General features: G+C 39.3%; 1 protein-coding gene across 2 annotated transcripts in view; it reads right to left on the bottom strand.

Annotated features, from left to right (window-relative positions):
* MYRFL (myelin regulatory factor like) overlaps nt 1–11,586 on the bottom strand; it is a 103,741-nt gene that overhangs the window by 8,656 nt on the left and 83,499 nt on the right. For both annotated transcript variants that reach the window (XM_025041091.1, XM_025041092.1), the window contains 5 exons: nt 11,108–11,171; nt 7,502–7,587; nt 4,780–4,854; nt 4,641–4,696; nt 4,340–4,519 (listed from right to left, as the gene is read on the bottom strand). In XM_025041091.1, the coding sequence (XP_024896859.1) occupies nt 4,340–4,519; nt 4,641–4,696; nt 4,780–4,854; nt 7,502–7,587; nt 11,108–11,171 (461 nt within the window). The remainder of the gene's footprint in view (nt 1–4,339; nt 4,520–4,640; nt 4,697–4,779; nt 4,855–7,501; nt 7,588–11,107; nt 11,172–11,586) is intronic.

Raw genomic sequence — 11,586 nt, 5'->3', positions numbered from 1 at the left:
ATATATATATATATACACACACACATATATTTTTTTAACAGTAATTAAAGATGAAATTGAGGAGAGATCATCTTGCAGATTTAGAATTACAAAAATGGTTTTTCATAAGCAGGATTGGAAATAACGAATTTTAAATCTCCTATAAAACACCTATAAAACACCTCTAATTTGTCACTTGTTTGAGGCAAGACTATTCAATTCTAGAAGGCTGGTTATTGAAAATCCATAAGTCCTCCTGTTGTCCTACAGGGGTGGCTCTCATTTTACAAATCCCTTCCAGCAACGTTCGCTATAAACTTAATATACATTCCCAGTGGTTTTCATAGTAAAGTTGAAGATATATTTCACAATCAGCAGATAAAATCTCTCAATAAACTAAATTAGAACCTTCTGGAGAGGAGAGATTTAAGGTGGTGTCCAACTGAAGCATATCCCGTTGTGTTAGAATGCGTATTTTGTACCACTTATAAAATGGGGCTGATGGTTGAGTCTCAATACAGTATCTTGGATAACTTTTTCTTTTCTGTTTGAACCAGATTCATGCCAAGAAAAAAGTCAATGAGCCCAACCAATCAATGACTGAGTCCTTTAACACAGGGAACCATTTTCTTTTGGCCATTTGCTCTCCTCAAAGTTCTGGCCTCCAAAACAAAATAAGCATGAATTCCAGATGCCTTTTTGCTTTGTGAGATTTAAAAAACATCTTTACCAAATCTCTATAAAGATTCCCTCCCCATCCCAGGCTCTTTACTTTTTGCTATCTAACGCTGCTGTCTACTTGAATCTTTATTGGTTCCATAGAATAAAATCTTATACATCACATTTATTTGATCCTTCAGTGTAGAAGCTCAATATTCCAAAATACCCACTTTCCATTTCCTGATTAGTCTTCCCCAAACCTTTTAATAAAATGTGAGGAAAGGGGATAACCTTTCTGAAAGACACTTTACACAATCAACTTAAGCCCAAAAGAATAATGGCTTGAGTTCGGTATGTCATAAAAATTCTGATTTCCCTTCACTTCTTTTCTAGTAGTTCACCCTTGCCCCAGGAAGGAGGCTCAAGAATGTGTTCTGGGGCTTGGTAAATTGTTAACTATTACTCTTCATTATTATTATTTTTTTAACCATTGGATTTCATTTTTATTTTTATTCCTTAATTTTTAATTGGTCTTTAATGCCTCAGAAACATCTGGTTGAAAAGAATATTTGCCTGGGTTTCTCCTACTCTGGATTTAGGGACCTTGTGTTACACAGTGCCCTGAACAAAGGGGAAGCATGAACCAACAGCAGAAGAGAAGTGCCTTACTTCAGACCCCCAGAAACATTCCATACCACACACATCTCAAGGGCTATAGGTGAACTTGGCAGGGGCGGCTGTTGCTAAAGGGGCTTTCTAGAACCATAGAGTGGCTACTTCCTGCATTTTTAGAGTTGATCCCAGCTACGTGCACACGTTGTGTCCAAATAAGTGGAGGCAGAATGGGAAGGAACCCAGGAGAGGGAGATGGGGATCCAGATTCCAGTTCCAACTGTGTTAGTTGGAACTGCAGAATCTTAGGTCCTGGATCTCCATTTCATCAGGTGTAAAATGGGTAGGTTGGTACAGATCAGAGATTCTCCTGGCCTGGAGACTTTGGTATTTCAGGTGATTGCACAAAGAGGTCTGTGGTGTTGTCTGTGCACTTGAAGACATATCTCTCACAAATTTGTACTGTTTTTCAAATGTTGCCATTGGATTAACAAAAGTAATTTGATTGAAAGCTTAACTGAGCTTCTATTTACATTCTTCCTCTATGTATTTTCTCAGTCAAGTAATTGTAAAAGTATAATGAATTCTCAGGTTCAAAAAGTTGGGATGCCACTGGCATAGCTGCTCTCTAGTGTTCTGTGACTCTAAATCCCCAAAAGTTTTCAGGTTTCCTGAAAATAGAAGTAAATAGAACGCTTAAATTTTTCCCATTTTTCTTCAATTGATAGAGGAGACAACTTTTCCAGTGTATCGGGGAGCCTGGTAAGGCAGAACTCAAATTTCATTTTTAGCCAGAGAAGCTGATAGTTGTGTCTCAGAGGACGCATCCAGGCACCTTGGAACAGATCTTTACTTAGGAGTCTCTTCAGTGTCCCCCTTAGTTGTGGAAACTAAGACAAACAGATACTCATCATCCTCGAGAAGAAAGCAACAAATTTTCACCAGGTTTGATAGGGCTGCTCTTCCTTTGATGTGAAGAGCTGGCTGCTATAGGATTAAACTTGCTCAAAGGTCAAGAAATTTCTTGAAAATGAAGATTAGATCAGTCCACGATCTCTTCCTACACAAGATCCATTGTTATATGTCCTTCTGTCATAGGTGAGATGGTCTCTTCTGAAGACAGAAAAGGACCTCAAGGTGGACTCCCAAGGTAAGAAGGATTTAGCAGCCACATGGTTTCATGTGCTTTCACAAGAGATGGGGGTATTTGGGGGACAGTATTGGATTTTTTTGTATTTAAAAATATTGAGTCTGTGATGACTGAAACTAATTTCTTTCTTCAAATTAAACTTTTATCCTCACCCTACAGTGATGCATGTACCCAAGTTCACTTAGAAATTGCTTTCATGAGAAAAACAGTGCAAGCATTGCCTCCTATAGATGTGGAAAAACTCTCTGTGCATCAGCTTCCAAACTGGAAAAAAAGGGGAAAATGACAGTGCCTATCTTTTACGCTTGCGAGGATTAAACATTTTATTCATGTTGACCACTTATGACAGTGTCTTGCATACAGTAATACTTCATTACATGAAGAAGAAGGTGATGATTATTGATAAAAGTTATTTATTCAAGACTAGGATATCAGATATTGTCAAAAAGAAAAAGAAACTACATTGTCACCCTAAAACTTCAGTATTCTATGGCCATATTCTATGGGATATGCTCAAAAATATCTTGGTTCTTCTTCTTCCAGGTGCATGTTATGTCTGCACTTCTCTGTTTTTAAATTAGACATGACCAATGTCACTTTTTACCACAGCATCCTCATAAGTAGTACTCATATATATTTATTGCTATTTTTGCATCAATCATAATTATTATTTTAGACATTTAATATGTATATTTATAGAAGAGTTCTAAAAACAACAACAAATTAGCATAGATTTATTTGTATTTATTTCATTTACAGAAATAATAACACTTTCAGCCCTTGATCAAGTTTCTATATTTTTTAACATGAAAATTCTGTTGCTTAAAAAGCATTTGTGTGTCTGTGTGTGTGTGTCTGTGTGTGTGTGTCTAGGAGGAAGAGGAAGAGGATATTTTGAAAGTGATATGCCAGCCTTGTGTTTTTCACTGACTTAAAGCTTACCTTGAACTTATTAGAGTTTCTAAAGCCTTTTACATTTGCCCTACTTGGTTTGGGCAGAGAGCCGAGGAACTACATAATTTTTTAAGTTCTAAGTGAGCCAAAAAAATCTACCCATCCACATGTAATTACTTCAGTTGTGCAACTATTACTATCTTTTTTGGCAATGAACAAATGAGATCTTTTCACTTGAATCAACCAAAATTGTATCCCTGGGTAGGGAATTCGATACAGTCAGGCGCCATTTAACAACAGGGATGCTTCTGACAAACGCGTCTTTAGGTGATTTCGTCATTATGCGAACATCACAGAGTGTACTTAAACAAACCTAGATGGTATAACCTACTACACACCTCGGCTGCAAACTTGCACAGTATGTTACTGTGTGAACAACACGAGGTTAAATCAAGTACAAGAGAAAATGATGCAACCAAGAGACGTGGTAAACATGACATGTGTGAGGCTGCTGCTGGCATAACACGGCACACTGTTTTATAGCAAACATTTTTTTATAAGTAGAAAGGGTACACTCTAAAATAATGATAAAAAGTATAGTATAGTAAATACAGAAACCAGTAACATGGTTGCTTATTATCATTATCAAGTATTACGTACTGTACATAATTGTATGTGCTCTATTTTTATATGATTGGCAGTGCAGTAGGTTTGTTTACATCAGCATCACCACAAACACATGAGTGATGCATGCTCTAAGATGTTAGGATGGCTATGACATCACCAGCGATAGGAATCTTGCAGCTCCATAATAACTTATGGGACCACCATTGAATGTGCTTTGGTCCGTCATTGACAAAAAACGTTGTTATGGGGCATGTGACTGTATTTTAAATGATTGCAAATTTGTCTTTTTGTTTTTTTAAAGATCTTGCCATTCCAAATAGAAGAGTGGAACCATTCACAGATTATCCGAGTAAATATCGACAAGAGAAGAAACCTCAGGTTCAAAGCGCTAGTTGTTTCTCTTTGAACATCATTTACCTGCCCATGGTCTCTGACGGGGTCCCTTCTCCTTGGACTGTCTTTGCACAGGACTTGAGAGGGCTCTTCTCATTCCCCAGATAGGGCAGCAGTAAATCTCCTGACATGGCAGGATCTCACAGAAAGTGATTTCCGGTACTTGGAAGGAGGATTGTGTGGTTGCCAGAGATATATTAGGTGCTGCAAGGCATTGGGTAGAGGAGAAAGAAGCAACAAGGTTAACCTGAATGGCTGGTTCTACTGTTGACAATTCACATGAAACACAGGCTGGGTTTGAGAATGAGGAATGTAAAGATCTTACCCGAGGGGGAGGAGGCTATGGGCGGCTGGGCTGGCTCCTGAGAGCTTGTGATATTGCTGGGAAAGGAGAAAGAAATGATTCATGAAAGAGGCCTTCAAGGATCCTTCTCCCCAAAGGAAAACAAAGTTAGCACTCTCACCTCAGAGGGAGATTTGGGGTGTGTCGGTCTTGATCTTTTAAGCTAAGTATGTAAAGGGAGACTATCGTCAAGGCACTGTTAAAAAAATGATAAGAAAGCATTATGTGTCAGATTTGATTCCAGATATATCTTACACAACCAGCTGGCCAGAGACGTACTCTCACAGGCCACAGCGATGGGCGGGTGGGAAGAGGGGGTGGGGGGTCCATAGCTGACAGAAGTGCCATAGAAACCAGCACAGTTATGCTTCTCTGCCCTGATGAGAAAAAGCTCTCATCCTCCTGGAGCTCAGAGCCTCCCAGGGTAGTCCAAGCTGGTGAATTTTTCCACAGAGCAGCCCCCTGGCCCTGGCAAGCTGTATCAGAAGCATCTGTCATCAGTGGAAGATTACAAGAGGAAGTATGTAAGTCACTGGAGGCAGCCCTCTGCTCCTTGCAGGAAAAAGTCAGAGCAAAGTTCACATCCCACTGGAGGAGGGCGTCTGCACTGTGGAGTTTGGAAGTGAAAGGCGGCACAGGTTTAGTCAGCTGTGGACGTCAACTCCTTTGGCCACTGCTGATGTCTTCCAGCTGCCTGTCTTTTCAGAGCAGAACACACCAAATTGGACAGAGGAAGGAAAGAAATGCAATAAAGCATTCATTTTCACGCGACATGGCTTCAAAATAATTGAGTATATTACCCCCCACCCAGCCATGATGAGAACTTATATACCCAAATGAAAGCTTTCCTTAAATGTTCTCAGCTTTGGAAAGCTATCTCCAACAATGCTCATGCATCCAAATACTTAACATTCTTCTCTTCGGAGAGTCTTTAGAATTCTCTCAGGAGCCACATCAAAAATTCTGCTTGGTGACCTTACAACCCCACTGTGTGCTGGGCCTGACACGGTGCGACCTAACTTGACTTCCTGATTGACTTTCACACCTGATTCTGTAGACTCCACTCCTCATCATGTTGTTCCTCTTCAAAGGTGGTGGATTTCTGTTATTAAATATACACGAAGTATGTGCCACATGTTTGAATTCCACTCATAATGAAAGAATTCCTAGAGTGTTCTCAGGAGCAGCTGGTTACCACCCAGCAGGCACAGCCCTGCCTGGGAAAAATGGTGCTGAACCCCCAAAATGCTGTCAGACAGAATTTGTTGTATCACCCTGGCAACTGCCTGCTGTGGGTACAGTCTCCCTTACTTTGTTCTCCCACATCCACCACTCTCTATCTCCCTGTTACTAATCCTTAAAAACTCTTTCTGATTTGTCTCTGGCATCCGCTTCAATGCACAGTCCAAGAACTTGTAGGATAATAGAATGATCATAGAAAGGCCGTCTGCTCCTTTCCTTCAAGGCAAACTCTGGTTTTGACCCTTCCCAGGTAGACCACAGGCCAGACCACATGATAATAAGTCTAATTCCTCCCTTTTATGGTCTTAACAGTCAACAATATTGGAATTCGTAAGATCTGATAAGCACGTTGAAAAAGCAGCCTCTTTATATCAGATTTAGACTTCCTATAACTTTTCTATTGAGTTTTCACGGGAATCTGTGTCTCTAGAGAATGCTAAGGATAGATGTTCACACTTCCCTGAGTTAGGGATCCCAGCAGAAGACCAGCTCCCCTAGGAGAGTGAGAAAAGTATAACGGCTTCTAATGGGAATTCTGTGTCAAATACTTGGGGATGCTTCCCGCAGTGGGCAGTAGCAAGGAAAAAGTTAAATGAGAAGGGGAGATAAGGAGACAGAGAGAGCCATGCCGTCTTCTATAGCTAGGAAGCTGCTTTAGATGAAGAAAGTGGAAGCACCCTGGCCCCTCTCTTACTTTATCTCTGAGAATGATTGTCTTCCCTGAGACAAACCCAGAAGCCAGTCTTTCCCCAAACCAACAAAGCGCTGTTCAAGGGATAGGTAAATACTCTTTTCGCCATGTGAATAGTCAGACTGAAAACAAGAAGCCCTAAAGGAGAGAGGCAAGATGACCAGAGCTCAAGGGCCCTACAGCAGCAGCAGGAGTCTGGAGACCAGAGGCCAGGAAAGACTCCTGTATCCCAGGAAGGAGGTGACTTTGCCGCTCTGCAGAGGAAAGACAGCAGTCAAAAGGGACCCGATGTTTGTAAAGCAAATACTTTTGTCCTTACTGTATTTGTTTGCTTTAACTGATTAGTAAACTTGGTTGTAATTTCATATTGTACATCTTCAGGGAATTTCACAGTCCCTTTGGTGTGAAATTCCATGGAAGAATCTAGAAGAATCCTAATAAATATGAATGTCCAAGGGAGAGTGGGTTATGCCTGATTCCTTACACACTCCCCGCCACCCACTCCCCAACCCCAGTAGACAGGAAGAAGAACAAAGAATTAGAGAAAGTTATTTACAAGATCAAAAATAAAAAACAAAAAAACAAACAAAAAAACCACCCACACCCACACGTACATACATACATGTGAAAGGCATAGCGAGCTGTTAGAAAATATCGGTTGATTGAAAAAAAAAAATTCATCATTCATCTCACATTTAAGTACAGAAAGCCTGTGCTTCTTTTCTTCAAAGTATGAGTTTATAAAGGGCTCCCTCACCTCTAAGCTGCATCAAAGGTCAATGCTTGGTTTAAAAGGCTCTTAGTCTTCAAAGTGAGTAAAAGGTCAGGCCTCAGTTCACATGGGAGAAAAAGAAGATGGGAGCAGGGGGAAGGTGGAAAGGTGACAGCATAACACTGAAGTTTGTCTTACCAAAATGTCATCACAGCAATGAGAGTTATAACCAAGGTCTGGAAAACCCAGTTAGGACACAACAGTTTTTTCCCTGAAAAATAAAGCTATAAAAAGATTCAGTAATGAGCAGTGATAAATCAACAAAGCTAATTGCGAGGATGCATGAAGACGCACTCCCCATGGCGATCTTTGGGGCTCCCTTGGGACGGTTGGTGTGCTCCTTTCAAACTACATCTCTCTCCTCCTCTCTGCCTCCCTGAAAACAAAGCAATTTCAAAGCCCCCCTCAGTCCTTCTCTTTCCATGACTCTCCAGGCTACAGTAATCTCTCTTTTCCCGAACATCCTGCGGGGTGATTATCTGTAACATTCATTTAGTGCTTATTCTTGAAGTTTTATGAGAGAAGAGGACCTACCAGACAAGATACTGTCAGAACCCAGATGTCCATCTCTTTTAATAGGATACTTTTAAAAATCAAAAGATCTTCAAGACATGATGGAGTAAATCCCAATGGAAGTATTTCAGGCATCATGACAAACCGTGGGAAAGATTTTTGCGGCAAGAAATGCTACTAAGTACTCTTTAAACCTTAAACATCGGTATCTAATTCTGCCACCCATTTTTAAGGACAGCTGTGAGGACTGTGTCTTATTTATCCTTATATCCATTCAACGAATATTGATTAAACTCTATAATGTACAACACTACGGAGGATATGAAAATAAGTAAATTACAGTCTCTAAGAAGTGAATGAGACAAACCTTTAAAACAGATACATATTGGTATGAAAACTTGCATATGAGAAATGGGCCAAGAAGTACAGGGTACACAGCTGTGCATCTGCTGGGAAATCTGGCTGGAGAGATAAGAGAGATTTTCTGTTCCCTTAAATAAGGTGCTCCTTAAATATGAGTTTTCCTACTAATGTAACGGGGAGGATCATGTTGGCTTTCACCTGGGAGAATAGGGCAGAACCATTTTTTTTGATCAGAAAGGAATTGGAGGTTGATGGTAGTTCAGAAATAGCTTAAAATTGGTCTTTCTTTGAATTTCTTGAATATTAATAAGGGTGAACACTCATACAGCATTTATTATATGCCACAGACTCTTCTGAGTGCTTTATACATACTAATTATTTAATCTTCACAATAATCCTTAACAATCCTATGAGGCAGAAACTGTTATCCCCATTTTAGAAATGGGGAAAAAATAAGGCCCAGGAAGGCCAAGTTCCTTATCTAAGATCACACAGCTAGTGAGTCACAAAGCCAGGATATGAACCAAAAATTAATTGGCTCCAGAATCTATGCTCTTAACTACCATGCTTTGCTGCCTCCCTTTTTCTGTCTGTAAAAGAAAGAAAGAAAGAAAGAAAGAAAGAAAGAAAGAAAGAAAGAAAGAAAGAAAGAAAGAAAGAAAGAAAGAAAGAAAGAAAGAAAGAAAGGAGGGAGGGAGGGAGAGCAGCTGTCAGACTTAAGTTTGCATAAAATATATATGTTTGGGTTTTATTTCAGTATTGGTCTAATTTTAATACAGGTGAAAGAAGCCTAGAAAATGTACTTTTTAATAATTTGATATTTTCTTCACAAATATATTTAGATTAAAAAAAGAAAGGGAAGGAAGGAAGGAAGGAAGGAAGGAAGGAAGGAAGGAAGGAAGGATGGAAGGATGGAAGGAAGGAAGGAAAAGAAAGAAAGAAAAGGAACTATACAACTTAGATATTATTATTATTATTCAAATGTTCCTCATGGCTTAGCAAATGAACTCCTTAACCTGGTGATCTAGAAACTAGCTTAACCTATATTTTCAGCCTTATCTTCTACTTGCCTCCCTAACCAACTCCCACCTAATCCTTCAACAAAACCAGTGCCAGCTCCCAGACCTTTGCTCACACCATTCCATTTGAAACCTTTCCTACAGCTCCTATTACTAGCTAGCCAATCCTTACTTCTCCTTGAAGGCCCCTCCCACAATATTCCTGCAGCACTGAGCCTCTGCAACATTCATCACATCCAGCTACGACTGTTCTTTGTGTTTTCTTCTGATCTTCCCTGGCTACGCTGAAATTCTTTAGGAGAAAGGGCCACATCTTACCTTTATCTGCCTTCCACAGGCCTAGGACAGTGACTGCAAGAGGTCTCCGACTTTGAATGGGTGCTCTTTAACGCGTAGATAACTTTCTGACTCTGTGTTCACATTCCAACTCCCCACCCCACAAACACACACACAGGACACCGAACCACTTAATGTTGCAATTTAGGTCATGAGTCTTCAAAGAATATTTTCAGACTGAGTTCTCCATCTATCCATTCAGTTGACAAATATTTCTTGAGTACCTACTATCTGCTAGTCCCTGGGAGACAGCGTGAGGAAGGCAGATATGGGGACTTCTCTCACGGACCGTATGTACATCCTAGATAATATTCTGAGATAACTGCAAAATAAAGAGATTCTTTGGGTGCAAGATGGGACCTATAGAGGTTTCACGTGACCAGATTGCACCTATTAGGGCCACCATGGATGTTGATATCATCCCCTTTATCTCACTGCAAACTGGTTAGTACAATATTTTTAATGTATTGTTTTTATTGAGCAACCTGCTATGTGCTGGCACTGTGCTAAGGGCTTTAGCTCATTTAATCCTACCAACAACTTTCGTAAGATATGATACTATTATTATCTTTATTTCCCAATGCAATTAATTAACTTGCCCAAGAACATTTTTACATATATATTTGTTTATTGGTACACCAAGAAACTTGTCAGCAGCCTAACGTCGTAGTAGTTTTTAGTAGAATATTAAACTCTTTCTGAATCCTTTTAGGATAGTGTAATGCAGTAGAACATGAGGAGCAGAGAGTAAACTAAGGCAATGGCCCTAAAATCAGGTCATCCCTTAACAGGATATAAATTAAGGTCACGAATATCTTCCTCTGGGAAGGACTACCTTCACAACACTGCTGGATCAGAGGGAGCAAGCCGAGTTTCACAACTATCTATGAATTGCAGCTAGAAAGGGAATAGTGTAGCTTCTCCCTTACACTTCTCTGCAATGGACAGGATGTCCTTTGAGTTAATAAATGATTAACCTTTACTTTTTACTGTAAATGCTATTCTATTTAATGAAAGTTCTCTGTTCATTAATAAAGCCATCACATTTTAACCTTTACAAGCAAGTGAATACCTACTCTTCATTTGCATATACAGTACTAAATATCAAAGGTAATAGAGGGATTCAAGGATGAACTAACATTCCTTTGGGATCTTCTGAAGTCACACATAAGGAGCTAGGTTGAGTCAAAGCATCCACACAGCTCTTACAGCCCAGGGTCATATCCATGTGGAGGCTGGTGATTTTCACTTGATGGGGACACTAGAAATAAACACTGGCAGAATAATATTTCTAAAATGAACACGTTCTATACTCATTTCTCTAAATCTCTCTTTGAAACACCAGTTAGTAGCTATTAAAGGGATGGTATTTAACACCTGAAATGCATAAAGATGCAAATTAGGGACTCCATCAACAAATAAATGAAGGAAAAATATCTTAATTGATTTCTTTAAAGACTTTTTTTGTGTAGAAAATATCATCTCTGTTCATTATAAATGTAAGTTTATTTACCTTGTTGGATTTTTTGGAAATGGCCCTTCTTGGAGAAGATGCGCTAACAGCTCTGCTAAATTTGCTTTTAAAAAAAAAAGAGGGGGAGAGAATTAATGACTATTCAAATGCCTCTCCAAGAGTTACATGACAAAGACCGAAGCTGTCACTAACACAGCGGTATGATTTTCTTGTAATACAGTGGTAATTTAAAAAAGAAAAAGTCAAGGCAATTGAGAGTTCCTTTTGTGGGAAAGAACCCTAGTAAGCATAAATGAATGCATTAAATGTTATATTTCTCTTTTTCTCATTTAACTCCTTAAGTAATAACAAAATAAAAATTTTTTCCCTGAGGACTATGATTAGATGAATGCATTAAATGTTATATTTCTCTTTTTCTCAAAATTATACCTCAGGAAATGTGCATTTAACTCCTTAAGTAATAACAAAATAAAATTTTTTTCCCCGAGGACTAACTATGATTAGAAATGGCCACCTTT

Source organism: Pteropus alecto, unplaced genomic scaffold, assembly GCF_000325575.1.
Source record: "Pteropus alecto unplaced genomic scaffold, ASM32557v1 scaffold76, whole genome shotgun sequence".
NCBI lineage: Eukaryota > Metazoa > Chordata > Mammalia > Chiroptera > Pteropodidae > Pteropus > Pteropus alecto.
The sequence above is the reverse complement of the archived record's forward strand: the minus strand, read 5'-3'. Positions and strand labels throughout refer to the sequence as shown.